Here is a 17,257-nt window from a genome sequence, read left to right on the forward strand (position 1 = left end):
AAAAAAAGAAAAGTCAACCAGTTAAACTACAGGTGGGTCCTACCCCTGCTAAGCATTTTTTAAAAATTCCATCTTGAACCGACTTCCTCTCCCATAGTGCTACTTTTCTTGCTTGCTCATTTGCGTCCTTGCTTTTATAGGAGAGGGTGAACTATTTCTTCACAAATCCTAATTTCATGTTCTTAATAAAACATGATAAAAACACGGAGCACTTGGGTGACTCAATCGGTTGGGCGTCTGCTTTCAGCTCAGGTCATCATCCCAGGGTCCTGGGATGGAGCCCCATGTCAAGCTCTCTGCTCAGCGGGGAGTCTGCTTTTCCCTCTGCCGCTGCCCCTGCTTGTGTTCTCTCTTTCTCTCTCAAATAAATAAATAAAATCTTAAAAGGAAAAAAAATGATAAAAAAAAAAGATCCATTCTCTGGAAAATGTAATATATTACACCATAGCCCACACTGTGGCTATGAAGTCAATATACACATACAATCGTGTTTTAACTTATGTTAGAAAGTATCTACAAACAATTCTAATATGCTCACTATTTTAGTAACTTAATGTTTAAAACAGGAACACATGTAGATAAAAGTAAATTCAAAATGTGCAGCTTTGTGTAAACATTTTACAAAACTTTTTAAAAACACTTAGCAAGGACATAGACCATAACCTCATTTATAAGTGACATAATTTAAGAACTGCTTTGGCAACATGTATACTATACATTACCAGTTTCTTTATTACATAGACCTCATATTTAATCTTCCCTTCTTGACTTTCTCCCACTGGAAAATAAAACCAAAAAGATTTTCAGTACAATTCATTTTATTATACCATCAAGAAAACATTTCCAGGTTTATTACCGATTTCAGTTTCAAAATAAACTGACTGAAACTTACAGCCTTTAATATCTAGTGGTCATCAAAAAATTGGTAAGTATATAAAAAATTAACCTAGTACTCCAATCTCAATGCACAAGAATCTTTTCTATCTAAAGCATTTTTTTTAAAAACTGCAGAACAATCTAAAAATCTGTTCATTTAAAGCACTTATGTATTAAAATAATATATTTTAGTTAGTTATGGATATCACAAATAGAATGTAAAGGGTATCAGTTCTTCAAATATCATTTGTTTCATTCTGTTCGATTTTGAGTTTCCTGCTATCCATTGCACAGGTCAATCAAAATACAAATGCGTGCAAATTAAACAGGTTATTTAAAATGAAATAAAGTTCAAGGAGAACAAAATTTAGAATTAACTTACGAGGTAATCTTTAATTTCATTGTTCAAGTATCACAGTTCTAAATGCCTCTCTTTTCAAAGCCTATTTCATTTAAGATGTTCGTCTTCACAGAGCCCTTATTTCTAGAGCCTCAAAACAAGTTAAATAAAATCCCATGCTTCCTAGAATATTAAATACCATGCAGCATAGCATTAAAAGAACGTTAACTAACTTTAAAAGCAGAATTCTTATATTTTACTTTCTGACCAATTAAAAATAAGTTCATTAAAACCACTTGAAATGATGCATTTAATTTGAAATAAATTACTAAAATTCCAACATAAACATAAATATCTATAACTAGCTCAATCCATCTATCGCCCAAACAATGTAGCGGGCCAAAATGCCCAAAGAGAAAGCATCCAGAGCGTATGGAAATGAACACTGAGAAGCCAAGCTCCCCAGAGCTGATGCAAAGCAGCCATGGGACTCAAATCACACACTCTTTTTGGGGACGTGAAGTGTCTGCCATCTCTCTCTACACAACTTAAGAGTTCCTAAAGCAAGTCAGAGTGGACCATCAAACTGAAATACCCCATACTTGCCAATGGTCAGCCAGCTGGGCTCAGTGGCTATGTACTGTTCAGCCTGCCCCGGCCGCAGCCCAACCTGAACCTCAGCTTTTAAGGTTCGTATGCTGCAGAGAGGGGCAGGATGGAAGCCGCGCAGAGCCTGATGAAATGGAACAGTAAATTCCCACTTCCTATCGCCTGTCAACTTCCTATAGTTCAAATCACCCTTGAATAAAATTAAATGTGCCTTCTGTAGTTCAGCATACAAGTCAGGAGCAACCTGAGACATTACGCAGAATTCATGAGGCAGAGTCCAAAATATATGATCATGGTAAACCCATCTGCCCACTTTAATATAGGTTTCCCAGTCAGCCCCACACTTGGACATCCACTTATGATTAGACCCTTTCACTTGTTCAATTAACCAGTTAAAGTCACGGATAGTAGTATCAGACACAAACCACGGAATAGTTTTTCCATAAAAATGGATCTCAGTAGCCAGTTGAGAGGACAACAAAAAGTCAGCTAAAACTAAATCCGTAACAAGTTCAAACCCAGCATTATCCAAAACAATATCTACTCTGGTAATAGATGCTTTTCCTCTTGTTTTCTTGCAGTTGTTAAGCAGCGACCAAAGATGTTCCATGTCATTCACTAAAATCAAAGGTTTTAGTTCCTCCAAAGAACTCATTATGTTGGTTTTCTGAGAACTGGTTTCCCCGCCTGATAGAGACAGATCACACTTATTCCCCCACAGTGAAATCTGAAAAAGAAAAAGTATAAAACTTTTACCCTTGTTTTGAATAACCAACAAAAACTCTATTGTGTAAAATGTGGGGGGAGAGGTTGCTAAAACAATTCATAAAATTCATTTCTACAACATGCTTAGTATAAAATATCCATCAGATCTACACCTTCCTAATAATGCAAAGACTGTGTTTCCATCATGATGTATAAACAGGGTTAAGACAATGAAACATTTAATTGGTCACTATGTGATAATTTTTCTAAAAAACTGGTTTGAATGATGTTAATGATCTGTATGGCTTAAATCAGAATGATTTTGCATCTTGCAGATATTAGAATATGATCACACTGTAAAAAGAGGTTACAAAGTTTACTTAAAAATCCAAAGTCAAGAGAAAAGTACCCTTTTCCCTCCTCACATTCCTCCCCAAACTGCTCAGTTTCTTTTACTAGTTGTATAACATTAGGACCAGGCAAACTCTCTGGGATTTAGGTCTCTTACTTGAAAAATAAAGAAATTGGGCAACGTGATGTCTAAAGACCCCTCCAAATCGAATCATCTATTACTCCACTTTAAATTGAAATAATACTTCAAGTTTATTTTATAGAAAATGGTACATAGCCCCCCTTTTAAGCTATAATCAAATTACATGTTTAAGATTACAGGCTCTAGAATCAGACAGATGTAGGTTCAAATCCCAGCATTTCCAGTTAACAGCCATTAGTAAAGTATACATGCTCCCTAAGGCTCAGGTCCCACAATGGAAAAATGACATAATACCAGCACTGACCTTGTAGAGTTACTGTGAGAGGTGACATAATACGTTTAAGTAACACACCCAATACTCCATAAATATCAGCCAAAACAGACTCTACCTCGGGTGATTCAAAATAAGAGGAAAATGCACATTCTAAGAATATTATTTTTTAAAAAAGACAGATGAATGGATGTTTCTAAGTATGACGCTTAAATAGTAAGAGTCCATCTGATGCAGAAACAGCGTTGTGGGCCACGGCACCCCTCAGCTGACATCAGGGTCTCTGTCCGCCGCCCGCACGTTTCCCTCACACCACCTTCCAGTTTGTAATTGTGTGTTGAGTTGTGCCATTATTTGTCTATATTCCCTTGAGATTACAAGTTCTACGATAGCAAGGATTGTCTGTTTTCCCTGCCATCACAGGCCCAGCATCCAGTTTGACAGAGCAGGTGCTGAAATGTTTGTGTGGACAGTGGGGGTGTTCCCTGGCTTTTAAAAACAGATCAACGTTCCCTGCAAACTAATATACTTTCAGGTTTCTTATAGGAAGTTAACCTGCTGGTCATCATGAGTACTAACGGAAGGCAACTCTTGCCTCCTTTACTTGGCCACATTCGATGACAGAAAACAGAGTGGTATTCCTTCTTCTTCACAACTTAATATACTCATGGGACAAAGACATACTCAAAGACTGTCCCCCGAAACAATGGGCCAGCTACAGGTAAGGACTGACATGTTACTGCTTTTCTTTTTTCTTTTAATTCTAAACTAAGCATAAAGGATAGTTCCAACTGGGGGAAATAACTAAGCTTATTATTTAACAATACCCTGACAACTTTTCTTCCAAATTCAAAATAAGCCTCAAAATAAGCCCCTCTTAATCATGCCGCTTACTCTGCTTGCCCTCAAAGTTTTATCAGGATTCTGCAGTCTCTACTTTCAAAGTATTTCCACAATACTGGCGACAAATTTTAACACCTCTTCTTGGTCCAGTCATCCCTCCCTGATTAACATCCCTCATGTTAATAACAGACTTCCCCAATGTCTAGCCTTGTACCCCTTCAGTGTGTCCTGAGAAGTAATCCTTGAAACAAGTCCATCCTTGTTACTCCTCTGATGAAAACGCTCTAATAGCTCCCCAGTGGTGGCAATGTGAGTACAAATGGAAATCTTACCTTTGCTTAGGCCTCCGTGGCCCTTCCAGGCCCCTCACCTCACCCATTTCCTGCGGGATCCCCATGCAGTTTCTCTCACACGCCTGCCAGTCCCCCACCTCAGGTACCCTGGCAGGAACACTCTCCCAGACCTGCATGTGACCCACTCCCTCGCCTGCTTTGCCTCTTTCCCTGACACTTTCTGAGGCCCTTCCCTGGCAGCCCCACTTAAAACTGCACCCCTGCATCTCCCCCGACATCCCCATCGCCCTGCCCTGCTTTCTCTCTCTTCATGGCATTTCCTAATAGCATCTTTTTCTGGAAATGTTTCTAACTTTTTCTGGGAGATGAGGGCTGGGGATACTGTTGTGTAAAACCCCACATCTTCAAACAGTTCTTATAACACATCTTAAGGATGTGTTCGAATGAGAATTAAAAACTAAACTTAATGCAAGACTGATGAAAAAATGCAATAAAACCATGTTAAAGAGGCCACTGACCACCTGATGTTTTCACCTGATGATAACAGCAGGCTGGTGCTCCACGCTGACACAACTGAATCTACTTTCATTCTCACGTCAAATGACGACGTATACAGTGCCATCCTCACTTAACAGAGAGATTAAGTAACCTCCCTCAGGTCCAGCAACAAATAAGTGACAAAACCAGCATCTAAGTCTGAGTCAGGCTAGGCCGACCAAATGACTGTGGAGTATTCTCTCAAGAATGACAGAGGCTATGTAGCCAGAGGACTCCTGTGCCACTAAAAATCACCTCCAGCTGAAGAGATTTCAAAACTCATTTTCGGAGATTAAGTGGATTTTCAGCTCTTGAATAACACCATTACTAAAATGATAAAAAATAATCAATTATAAGTTAAATGACAATATATACACGTGCTTTGTTGTTAAGTCAATGCCACTTTATTTTTTAACCGTTTAAACACACAAACATACTCAGGAGACCAATTATCACATTTACCTGAAGAAGTTTGAAAAATTCATCTTTCAGCTGACTTTCATCTAGGTCTCTGATGGCTGTTACCACCTCTTGTAGATGAGTACACAAAGCAATGATGGATTCCTGCGACTCAAAGAAATTTTGGTCTTTTGATTCTTTAAATACATCAAAGTCATCAATTGGTGGACTACAGGAGGAGAAAAACATATAGAAGAAACATTTATATAACTCTGTACCTTTTTTTTTTTAACATTTGGGTAATTGCAGTTCTTTAAAGGAAAGAGAGTAGAACCTTCTAATCTCAAAACTTACTGGTAATAGATACTGTATGAAACATAAATCAAGTTACAGAAAAATGAATAATTATCAAATTACACAAAATAAATCAATTTGATCAAATTACACAAAAATAAATACCCAAACTCATTTTAGTTAACTAAGTTCCCTAATCAAATATTTTACTGGAATTTGAAATAATTATAGTGATATAGCCATAATCATTACCCAGTTAGGGTTTCCAGAGCAAAAGTAGAAAGAAACAATATTTCAAGATAATTGCTTTAGTTTAACAAACATTTTTTTGGGTGCTAAATGTGGCAGGGTCCCATGAAACAAACCTATGTATATCAATATTTGCACACAATATAGTAATTACCAACAGAGTCAAACACAGAGTACTATGGGAACCCAACAACCACTTGAGAGAAATCATAAAATATTAACGTCAATTTTATTATAACAAATTTTGACCACATGTATGTAGTTTTCTGGTTTTGACCAATGGTGATATGTGTCAGGGCTTTATGCCGTCCAAAGAGAGATCAAATAATATTAATACTGGCCTAAGAACAACATAACGAGCAAAATATAAATAAGAACATCATGGACTTTAAGAACCAAACACAAAAGACATTCAGATCATCTGATCTTCTAAATTAGCAACTTTTTCCACGGGTCATCTACCTTAGGATAAAAACAATGTGACTGATGTGGGACTGACTTAAAAAAATACATACCAGAATTTATACATCCGCATGATTGCTGTCTCCTTCCAGTCTCCCTGGGAAGCTACACCCTCATTCCAAGGATGCTGCCATTGTTCAAAGCACTTTTGGAATTTTCTTTAGAACTTGTGGCACATTATTGAAGGTCCTATCAGTGATAGCACATCTCTATCCCTTGGAGTTTATTTGGAGCCAAAAGTCACTCAGAGCAATTTCACTAGAATGACGTGTGTAAATGAAATGGGAGTAATAGATTTTTTTTTTTAAGATTTTATTTATTTGACAGAGAGAGCACAAGTAGAGGGAGAGAGAGGGAGAAGCAGGCTCCCCGCTGAGCAAGGAGCCCGATGTGGGACTCGATCCCAGGACCCTGGGATCACGACCCGGGCCGAAGGCAGCCGCCTAACCGACTGAGCCACCCAGGCATCCCTAGATTTTTTTTTTTTAATCAAAAATGAAGAAGGACTAAAAAAATAGCAAGACTAATTTCTTTTTTAGGCTGTACACTGGCTCTGAAAGAGGCTCCAAGGAGTTAAAAGACATCTTTAGCAGTGGCAGCCTGCTAGAATAAATCAGTCTTTCAAGGTGACTTAAAAGATAATTATTTGGATGCACAGGTTCAAGTGCAGGGGTGAGCAAACTGCAGCTTGCAGACCCCATGTGGCCCACCACCTGTTTTGTATGACCTGTAAGCTAAGAATGATTTTTATACTTCTGTGTGGTTGAAAGAAAGAGTATTTTATGAAACATGAAATTCAAATTTCAGTGTCCATAAATACCGTTTTACTGGAGCATAGCCCACACTTGGTCATTTCCGTATCATCTGTGGCTGCTCTGCATCGCAAGGACACAGCCAACTAGCTGCAACAAAGACCATGTGGCCCCCACAGCCTAAAATGTTTACCATCCCACCCTTTACAGGGAAAGTTCGCCAATCCTTGTTCTAATGTTTTATTAATAAATCACTAAAGCCATACCTTGAGTTAAGAATGATTTTTAAGGGTAACTCCTTGTATTTAAGGGTAAACTCATATACTTATATATGATTTCCAATTTTAAAAATGTTTGCTATTTTAGAATCTACTAAAGCTGTATATGTGCACAAACTATGACCCGGGGGTTCACTCCTAGATATACACCCAAAAGAAATACATGCGCCTGCTCAACAAAAACATGTGTTCGAAGGTTGGTAGCAGCATTCTTCATAATAACCCCAAACTGGGAACTACTCAAATATTCATCAACAATAGAATAAACAGACTGTGATATATTCATATAACACAATACGATATAGCAATGAAGATGATTTACATTTATATGCAACAATACGGATGAATCTCGCCAACATAACGCTGAGTGAAAAAAGCCAGACACAAAATTATATCCAATACAATTTCATTTAAATGCAGTTTAGAAACAGGCAAAACTAACGCAGGTCAGGATAGTGCTATCCTTGAGGGGCAGGAATGGCAGGGGCCATATGCAAGGCTTCTTTGGGGCCTACTAAGGTTCTGCCTCTTGATCTGCGTGCTTGGGACATAAGCATCTTCTGGTAAAGATTGTTGAACACTTAAGATATGTTCTGGATGTATATTACACTTTAATAAAAGCTTTAAAATGTCTATTTTCTCCATACTTTCATTTTTCAATATCTGAAGTATATTTACTTATTTAAATTTTGCATATGACTGACATTTTGAGTCTTAATTTAGATTACTCAACTATTTAACTCTGATACAAACTAAAACATACCTCTTTTTTTTTTTTAAGATTTTATTTATTTGACAGAGAGACACAGCAAGAGAGGGAACACCAGGGGGAGTGGGAGAGGGAGAAGCAGGCTTCCCGCTGAGCAGGGAGCCCGATGTGGGGCTCGATCCCAGGACCTTGGGACCATGACCTGAGCCGAAGGCAGACGCTTAACAACTGAGCAACCCAGGCACCCCTAAAACATACATCTTGACAAAGAAAATTGTAAGTATGTTTCAGTATAAGGGACAAAATCAACATAAACATGTCTTAAAGATAATGTGTGCTTTGGGATCCTAGAAAAGTAAAAACCCTTCTTTGGTCAATGGAGTTATCACTGGCCCAGGGCAGGAATTCCTCCTCCGAACTGGACATTTAAAAACTTTCAGTACTAGTCTACTGTAAGGTATTTCTTCCTTACACTGACCTAACACCTGAGTTCTGATACAAATTGCCTGACTTTGAGTGTCTGCCACAGAGATCACCTGAGGAGAGTTCTACATCTATGACTGACTTAACATTCTTGTTCCTGCAACTTAAAGCTAAATTTTGCCTCGACCCCTTTTAACAAGCTGTTCCCGAACCCGTAGGTATCAATCCAGGACGTGCAGAATCTCCCTGAGGCGTGGAAAGAAAAACTGCTGCCCAGGTCCCACCGCACACAAATTAAACCATCAGTGTTTATTTTAAAGAATGATTTCAAACCCTGTATGTTAAAAAACAACAACAACAAAAAAAGTCTCCCCTAACTGGGTTATAAATGTGTAGCCAGGTTTGTAAACTTCTACCCTAGTTTTTTTAAATTCTGAACCCGATCTACCTCTAAAATCAAACTCAGAAACATATTCCTTTTACCTTTCTAACTTCCAAACTCCCCCAGCCCCGTGCAGAGCCACCCTGTGTTTCAATACTTCAGCAGCTTTGGCTCATACCATGGATGTTTTCCAGAATTATGAAACCATCACCCAGAATTTCAGACTCTCCTTAGTCCTTGACAGAGATCCAAATCTACTACTTGGAAAAAGATGGTTTAATGAGGGCTCTAAGCTGACTTACATAGACCAGGGTCAAGTACTGGCTATACCATTTCCTAGCCATGTTAACCCTGGGCAACTTATCAACAGCATTGGACCTCCATTTCCCCAACCAAAACCATAATAATACCTACACTTCACTGGGCTGCAAAGTAACTGGAACATAGCTGTTGTTCAATACATGACAGTTCTTAGTATTGGCTATCGTCTTGCTTAGGTGCTTCCCATGTGCCAGGCCAATGCGCTAGATATTTAATAGTTTATTTTGCTTTTAGAGCAAAAATTCTAAAATACATTTATTCAGCAGTGGGTGCAGGATGAGACATAATTAATTTAATTAAATACACTTATTCAGCAAGAACAACAAGTTGCGACTTTAAAAAATAATTTCTAGGGGCGCCTGGGCGGCGCAGTCAGTTGAGTATCTGACTCTTAGTTTCAGCTCAGGTCATGATCCCAGGACCCTGGGATCAAGCCCCGTGTTGGGCCCGTGCTGAGCACGGCGTCTGCTCGAGATTCTCTCTCTCTCCCTCTCCCTCTGCCCCTCACACTTGTGCTGTTTCTCTCCAAAATTAAATTAATAAAATCTTAAAAAACATTTTTAATTAAAAAATAATTTCTAAAGATTAAGACAGAAAAAGCTAATGAATACACTCAAATTGTTTCCCCAAATAATTTTTTTATTTTACTATTACTGCTGGTTTGATCAATTGCTTTTAATTATTCTTTCCTATGCTTAGGGACAGATACCAAAGAATTCCTCTTATTTAGCAAACCTGTATTTTTGTAACCAGTGACCTAAAAGGATGATCCACATTACATTTTCTTCTGCTCTCTAAATCAGTTCTGTATCAGATTTTTCCTAGGAAAAATTAAATTAGTATAAATAAGCTTATAAAAAGTGATTTTGATATGTATTTAACTTTTAAAATCTGTCTCTAGCCATTAAAAAAAAGAGCTAAAAATTAAGATAGTGCAAAAAATACTGTAGTGATTCACTGTTCTGTTGACTCCTCATCCCAAATTAACTGGCATATTATCTATTTTTATAAACAAAACATGCTTTATCCTGTCTTGTTTTACCAAAATAATTTTTTCAAATAATTAACATTTTTTGCTCAATACAATTTGTTTTACTCTAAAAGTCTTCCTAAGAATTTTTAACTAGTTCCCACTTCAGATATTGTATCTTTTTTCATATTTCATTTTTAATAATTTCTATACCGAACGTGGGGTTGGAACTCACAACCCTGAGATCAAGAGTCGCATGCTCTACTGACTGAGCCAACCAGGCACCCTCAGATATTTTATCTTCCATCTATTCTGGGCAACTGGGTTGTAATTGCCAAGAATCTCGTACCAGTAACATCTGCAGAAACATCCAATACTGCCATTAATATCTATTGAATGGAATTCTAGCTTCCACTGGTTTTTTAATCCTATCATTTTATAATTTCAAAAAAGCATTAAGTCATCTAAACATTTACTTATCTAAATGTTTACTTACCTCTGGATAACTGCTTCATGAATTCTACGATACATGTAGCATTCTACAAACAACCAAGGTGAGTAAAACCACCTGGGTTTTCCATCATTTTCATTTAAAAGACTCTGCTGATACTCTATGTACTGATTCCATATGTCAGTATCAACAAACTTCTCAACAAAGGGGATTATTGGTTTATCTGTTTGCAATTCATTTCGTAATTTAGAAAGAAGAGAAATTGCTTTCTTTTCGGCTTCTGTGCCTTTCTGCAGAAACATGAAAAATTTTTTAAATACTTAAAAATATGTGAATAATCTGTATTTAAATATATAATTTATATATGTAAACAGTTAATTCATACAGGAATAAGTCCTCTAGGATAACACATTTTTAAGGTCCTAAAGAAAGAAAAAAATACTAGATTTCAAAGCTACATTTTATGTCTTTTACAAATCATAAACATTGAAATTCAGAATTGTTAAATTGAAAATCAAAGAACACACACATTATCCTGTCTTATCTATTCTGCCTTTTTTGTTTAAGTTTCTTCTAAGGAACCAGAGTTCTCCAAGGAGGGAGGAATGATCCTTACCAAAGACGGAAAACAACATCTTCTTTTTTTTTTTTTAACATATAATGGTGATTAACATAACATAATACAAAAAAAAAAATAGTAACAAAAAACCCAAAGACAGAAAACTGCTATTGTGTTTCTGTTAAAGAGTTAACAAAAAATTAAGGTGAAAACACAATATTACCTCTCCATGTTTCTCAAAAAATTCACTTTTATGTCGATGCAATGTATCAATAGCCTTGGTTAAGATCTGTGGTATTCTGTCTTTAATTGTAAGATATGCAAACGATCTAGAAAAGAGAGTCACATACACAGTATATTACTTAGCGTTAATACCAGCAGATTGGCCATCTTCCAGTTTCATTTGAATTAAAATTCCTTTTCATACAAGCATTATAAAGTAAGCCACCATTGTTCGACTACTATATCAAGACAGGAAAATCCGAGAACTTCTCTGGTGTTACATGTCATGAAAGCTAAACGTTCTTTGTGCTTCAAATCCCAGATTCTCCCCTTGAGACTGTTCCATGATTCTTATCTCTCCCATTCACTTCCTTTTCTTTTCTTCAGACTGTTCCATGATTCTTATCTTTCCCATTCTCTTCCTTTTATTTTCTTGAATCAGAAACTAACTTAACAATGTGATAGGACAGAAAAAGGATTTATCCAAAAAAGAAATCAGGATCAAAGAATTTATACTAAAATTCAAACAGGCGCTTGTTCTGGGTTTATTACTTACTAAGTGACTTCACATACTTAGACGAATGAGGCAACGGATGTAACACTGTGTGAAAGCCTCTAATGTGCTAGAACATCAAGAATGAAAGATATTTATAAACCTGCTTTTCTCTTTTCTCTTAGTCTATATTCTTAGCCAATTTTAATTCTCTTCAAAGGTCTTCCCTCCTGCATTCTCTACCTGCACAATGACTCCATCCATCCTACTCCACCCTCAAACAAAATTAAGGCATGTCACCATCACACTCTCCCAACCAAAGAATCAGGAGACTTTCTAGAAGTGTCAAAGAATGAAAAAAGTTGGAGGAAAAACTCGAGCATACTTGAATTAAAAAAAAAAAAAAAAATTTAAGGTACTCTGGATTTTAGGCCTACAAAAATCAAGATTTACAAATTATCATTTTATATATAATTAATTTTTAAGCAAATGCATGATTCAGTTAGAAAAAAGACTTCAGGAAGTGATGAAATTCTGTGCATTTTTAGAGCACAAAACTTAGCTGATCAGTTCATTTATATCTTCAGATCACCAGAGACAAAGTACAGTAGTTAAGTTTTGGGGGAGTCAGAAGTTACATGCAGATTTTCCAAAGAAGAGGTAAGGAGGGGGGGTCAGAGCCCTTAACCTCAATCCACCCCCACCTTGTGTAAGGGTCAACAGTACTAAATGTCCTCAAGAGTTTCCTCAAAGACCCGCATTTGTGAGGGTAAAGACCAAGGTCAGGACTAAGGTAGAGCCAGAGGAACCTAGAGCTCAAAATTTAAGGTTCCACACACTCCCTTTTATTTTGCATGACTGAAGAAGTGCCTGCTCAAATTCTGGGCCATTGGTGCCCCTCCAGCCTCAATCTACTCCCGTTAAGGTCAATTTCCTCTACGTGTTTTTTTTTTTTTTTTTGCAATATTTTGCAAGACATATCTCAAATATAAATTTGGCCATTCAATTTATACAAATAAATATATATTTCTTATGGTCGTCCACAACTTTTATCTAGAAATCTGTGACATGACGCGTAAAAAGCGAAAAGCCGCAGGCATTGATAGATCACGAATTAATCTCAACGGCAATAGGAAGAAACATATTTCTCGATAAATCTGAGATTCCTAACTTTTGCAGAAAAATTTAGCCCTCCAAAAGTGCGTGCGAATGAATGAATGAATATATATGTATATATGTGTGTGTGGCTATGTCGCTGTAACACCCTGAAAGGGGATAGAGGAGGCATAAACTCTCAGGACGGTCATGAGTAAAACAAAAACAGCAGCATCGGATCACTTGAAAGACAAGTTAACTGTTCGACATAAATTATAACATAAGCCTACTAAGAGGCCTGAACAAGGACCGTAGAGAGAAGCCGGGTGCCCGGAGGATTTCGGCGGGGTGCACAGTCCGCTCCCAGCAGTCAGGGAGAAGGCTGGAAGCCGATCCGAGTCCGCAGCCCGGAGCCCGGCGGGCAGCCGCAGCCAGCAGGCTCGCCCCCTGCCCCGGGCCGCCTCGCACCCCGCGCGTAGAAGGAGGCCGAGCCGACGCGCGCGGGACCGGGCGCCCCCGACCCACCACAACTCCCCTGATGGCTACCCAGAGGTTCCCGACGAGGCCCGGCTTTCCGCAGAAGCCGGGAGGAGGAAGAAGCAGCGGAGGGACTGGGCGAGGAAAGCGACACGAACCCTTCGTCCTGTCCCGAGAGAGACGCCGGAGGCCCAGCCATCACCGCCGCCGAGCCGGCGCCGACGCTCGCGTCGCATCCACTGCAGGGAGAGAGGAGGTTCCGGCGCCGAGGAGGAGCTGAGAAAGGGAGGGGCATGGGTTAAAAAAAAATGCGTTTGAATGAAAAAACTTTATTTGGCTCCCGTGGAAGAGACAAACAACGGCCGGCGGGAGGACGAGGAGACCTTCCGGGGACGAGGGCGGGGACAGCGGAGGGCGACGAGAGCAGCGGAATAAGGAAGCGGGCGGAGGCGGAAGCAAGCAGGGACCGGGAGGTCCCAGGCACTAGGGAGCGGAAAAGGTCGGGGCGACGCGGGTCACGTGGTCCGGCAGTCACGTGCACCCGGCGGCTCCCGCCCCGCCCGGCCTGGAGTTCTGAGCGCTTGCGCAGTGCGGGCTCTGGGAGGGTCGCCGGAGCGGCAGTGCAGGCTGCAGGAAGCGGGAGATTCGGGTACCGCTCTTGTCTCTTACCTGCAGCCGGGTCGCGGAAGCTTGCACGCTTGGCACATCCCTCTTCTTTTCCAGCAGAGAGGTCAGTGCACTGCCTTTCCCTACCCAGCTTGTATGGGCGCTCACAGCGGTTCTCACCTTTGATCCCGGCCACTCTGAACCGCTCGGGTCACGGGTTTCACCGGAACCGCTGCGGTGATCCTTTGGTTGACTTAGCTGGGAGTAAAAAAGCACGCAGTCCATAAACACTTACTGACCCTTTTTTTGAGCCAGTGCATAGCGCTTACCGCAAAGATTAAAAAAACAAGAAAAATGCGCTTAAGGAATTGGAAGGCATGCTCCCAAAGATGAGCGCCAGTTATCCGTTGAATCGTAAGCTGGCTGATACTGTTTTCTTATTTGGTATTACTGTTAAGAAGTAGGAAATGTGCCCAGTAACTGAGTAGCTGCCTTGTATTTCATTTAGAAAATATGAGTTAAATACCTACTGTATACTGGGCACTGTGATCACAGAAGACACAGCATGGAAGGAAGACCGATCTTATCCTCAAGAAGCTTACATTCTACGGAAGGGAGAGAGAAATATATTCTTTCCTCTTCTGTTTTCTCCTTTAGCTTTGTCACTATTTTTTTAATAGTTTATTTATTTTTTTTTTCTTAATAATCTCCACACCCAACATGGGGCTCAAACTCACATCCCGGAGATCAAGAGCCCCGGGCTCCACCGACCGAGCCAGCCAGGCGCCCCTACCTTTGTCACTACTTAACATATATTTTACTGATTTACCCAGTTTATGCTGTCATCTCCAATGTGATGTAAGTTTCAAAAGATAGGGATTTTTGTCTGTTTTATTTTCATGTGTATTATCAGCAATTAGGACAAAGTCTGGCACACGGTAGGAACTCAGTTCATCTTTGTTATGAATTGACAAATTAGAAATACAAGGCATTCAAGTGATGTCCAATGCAATGGAGAAATTCACAGTGGAGGAAGATAGTCGGTTGTGCATTTTAAATGAAGTGGTTTAAGAAGACTTCACTAGGTAGAAGTCTGTTGGAGCAAAGATCTGAGGCAGGTGAGGGAATGAGCCTTACAGATTCTTAGGAGAAGAGCATAAGAACAGTCAGCACAAAAAGTACCCAAATCCATAGTGAATGGAGCAAAATGAGCAAGGCATAGAGCTGTAGGAGATGTTGAGGTGGAGATAAAGGGCCAGAGAATGTAGGCCCATGCATCCATTTTAAGGTCTTTGGCTTTTATTTCAAGTAAGATGAGAGGCCAGCATCAAATCTGGTGCAAGAGGAAAGATGTGATCCGACATAGATCTTCAAAGGATTACTTTAGCTGCTGTGTTGAGAAGAATCTGTAGGAGGCGAAGAAAGAAACAGGGAGACCTGTTAGGTGCCTATTACAGTAATCATGGGAAAGACAGCAGCTTGGACCAGGGTGGTAGCAGTGTCAGTTGAGACCGGGTGCAAATAAAGCCAGTGGGATTTGCTGACCTATTGGGTATGGGGAATGAAGAGGCACGGTGGATTGTAGGTTTTTGCCTTTAGCAAAGATGAGAATATAATTGCTATTTTGTGAATGGGGAAGACTGTGGGAAGATTTCAGAAGCTCAGTATTAGGCATGTTATGTTTTTCATGCTTATCAGAGCAGTTTAGGAATAAATATTTGCTATTTATCGGAGTGACTTAGGGATAAATTTTTGCTATCCGTCAATGTGTAGGTTGCATATAAGGAGCTGAGAATAGAGAAGGACAGTGGCCCAAATACTGAACCATGGTGCTTTTGATTGTTGAGGGGATAGGAAAACACAAAAGAGATGGAAGGTACAACCAATGAGGTAGGAGGAAAATGGCCAGTGTCGAATACCAGAAGCCAAGTGAAGAAGGTGCTTCCAGGTGATCAACTAATCTGATGTTGCTGATAAGTCAGGTAAAATGAAGATGAGAAGTGACCATTGGACTTAGAAATATGGAGGTCATTGGTGGCCTTGGCAAGTGGGTTTTGGCGAAGTGGTAGGGATGAAAGCCTGACTGAAGTGGATTCAAGAAAATCAGAGGAGTTAGAGACAGTTAATAAAACTCCTTTTAAAGGAAAGGAACTGAGAGAAAAGGTATAGTGTATGGAAGGAAAAATGGGGTCAGGGGAGAGTTGTTTTTATAAGATAGAAATTAAGGCATAATCATATGCTAATAAGAATATGCAGGAAAGGGACACCTGAGTGGCTTAGTCAGTTAAGCATCCGACTCTTGCTTTCAGCTCAGGTCATGATCTCAGGATCCTGAGATTGAGCCCCGCATTGGGCTCTGTGCTCAGCACAGAGTCTGCTTGTCCCTCTCCCTCTGCACTTCCTCATGCTCTCTCTCTCTGTCTCTGGGATACATAAATAAAATCTTTAAAAAATTTCTGCTGAAAAGAAGGAAAAATAAACAGCATGAAAGAGAAAAGAAGGGTTTAACCATTCCTACTAGAGGCAGGAAGGGATGAGACGTGGTGTGCACATGGAGGACCTGGTTCCAGATGAGACCACGGGCCGCTCATCTGTGGCAGCAGAAGGGAAGACAAAATACATGGGCACAGAAGTAGTAGGAGGGCAGGTGGATCATGGTGAGAGCTTGTGGAAATTCTCTTCTGATTGTCAACGAAAGAGGAAGCAAGATCATTATTAAGAATGAGAAAGGAAGAGGAGACATTGGAGGTATGAAGAGAGAGCACAGAATAGACTCTGGGAGGGAAATAAGTTATGGTTATTGAGCAGCATGAAGGGCGCTCCTGAAGGAAGCGGTCATGATTTTAAAGTGAGACCAGTTGGCATGGTTGGTTGGCTGGTTGTCTGTAGCCACGTTCAGAGGCAGGCACATATTAGGTGAGTTATATTTAATTTTGGTGGATGTGATGTGACATGGGCACGTGGAAGAGAGAGGGATGCAAGGGATTTGAGGTCTATGGGGGAGAGAGAGAGAGATGGTAGACCACAGAATATATACTGAGCGTGGCAAAAGTGAGGTGTGGGGAATGAGGGGCGCTAAAAGGGTGTTTGGATCATTGAATTGTTAGGTCCTATTGGGGTTGAAGAATTGCTGGAATTGAGGAAGAGG

General features: G+C 39.8%; 2 protein-coding genes across 4 annotated transcripts in view; one reads left to right on the top strand and one right to left on the bottom strand.

Moving 5' to 3' along the window:
* Positions 1-374: 374 nt before the first annotated feature.
* ARMT1 (acidic residue methyltransferase 1) lies at positions 375-13,810 on the bottom strand. 3 transcript variants are annotated; one of them, XM_027601693.2, is made up of 5 exons: positions 13,573-13,771; positions 11,440-11,545; positions 10,703-10,947; positions 5,430-5,595; positions 375-2,552 (listed from the first exon to the last, which is right to left on the bottom strand). In XM_027601693.2, the coding sequence occupies exons 1-5, from the start codon at positions 13,737-13,739 to the stop codon at positions 1,785-1,787; spliced, it is 1,452 nt and encodes a 483-aa protein (XP_027457494.1). In that variant the 5' UTR covers positions 13,740-13,771; the 3' UTR covers positions 375-1,784. The 3 variants fall into 3 exon arrangements, with proteins under 3 accessions (XP_027457494.1, XP_027457496.1, XP_027457495.1); XM_027601695.2 differs by having other exon boundaries at positions 13,562-13,666; XM_027601694.2 differs by having other exon boundaries at positions 376-2,552; positions 13,662-13,810.
* Positions 13,811-14,093: 283 nt separating this feature from the next.
* Positions 14,094-17,257, top strand: part of RMND1 (required for meiotic nuclear division 1 homolog) — a 41,361-nt gene continuing 38,197 nt past the window's right edge. Inside the window, exon 1 of the mRNA XM_027603984.2 lies at positions 14,094-14,233. The gene's annotated coding sequence lies outside the window, so the exon portion shown is untranslated. The remainder of the gene's footprint in view (positions 14,234-17,257) is intronic.

The sequence above is a fragment of the Zalophus californianus genome, chromosome 7 (assembly GCF_009762305.2).
Source record: "Zalophus californianus isolate mZalCal1 chromosome 7, mZalCal1.pri.v2, whole genome shotgun sequence".
Taxonomy (NCBI): domain Eukaryota; kingdom Metazoa; phylum Chordata; class Mammalia; order Carnivora; family Otariidae; genus Zalophus; species Zalophus californianus.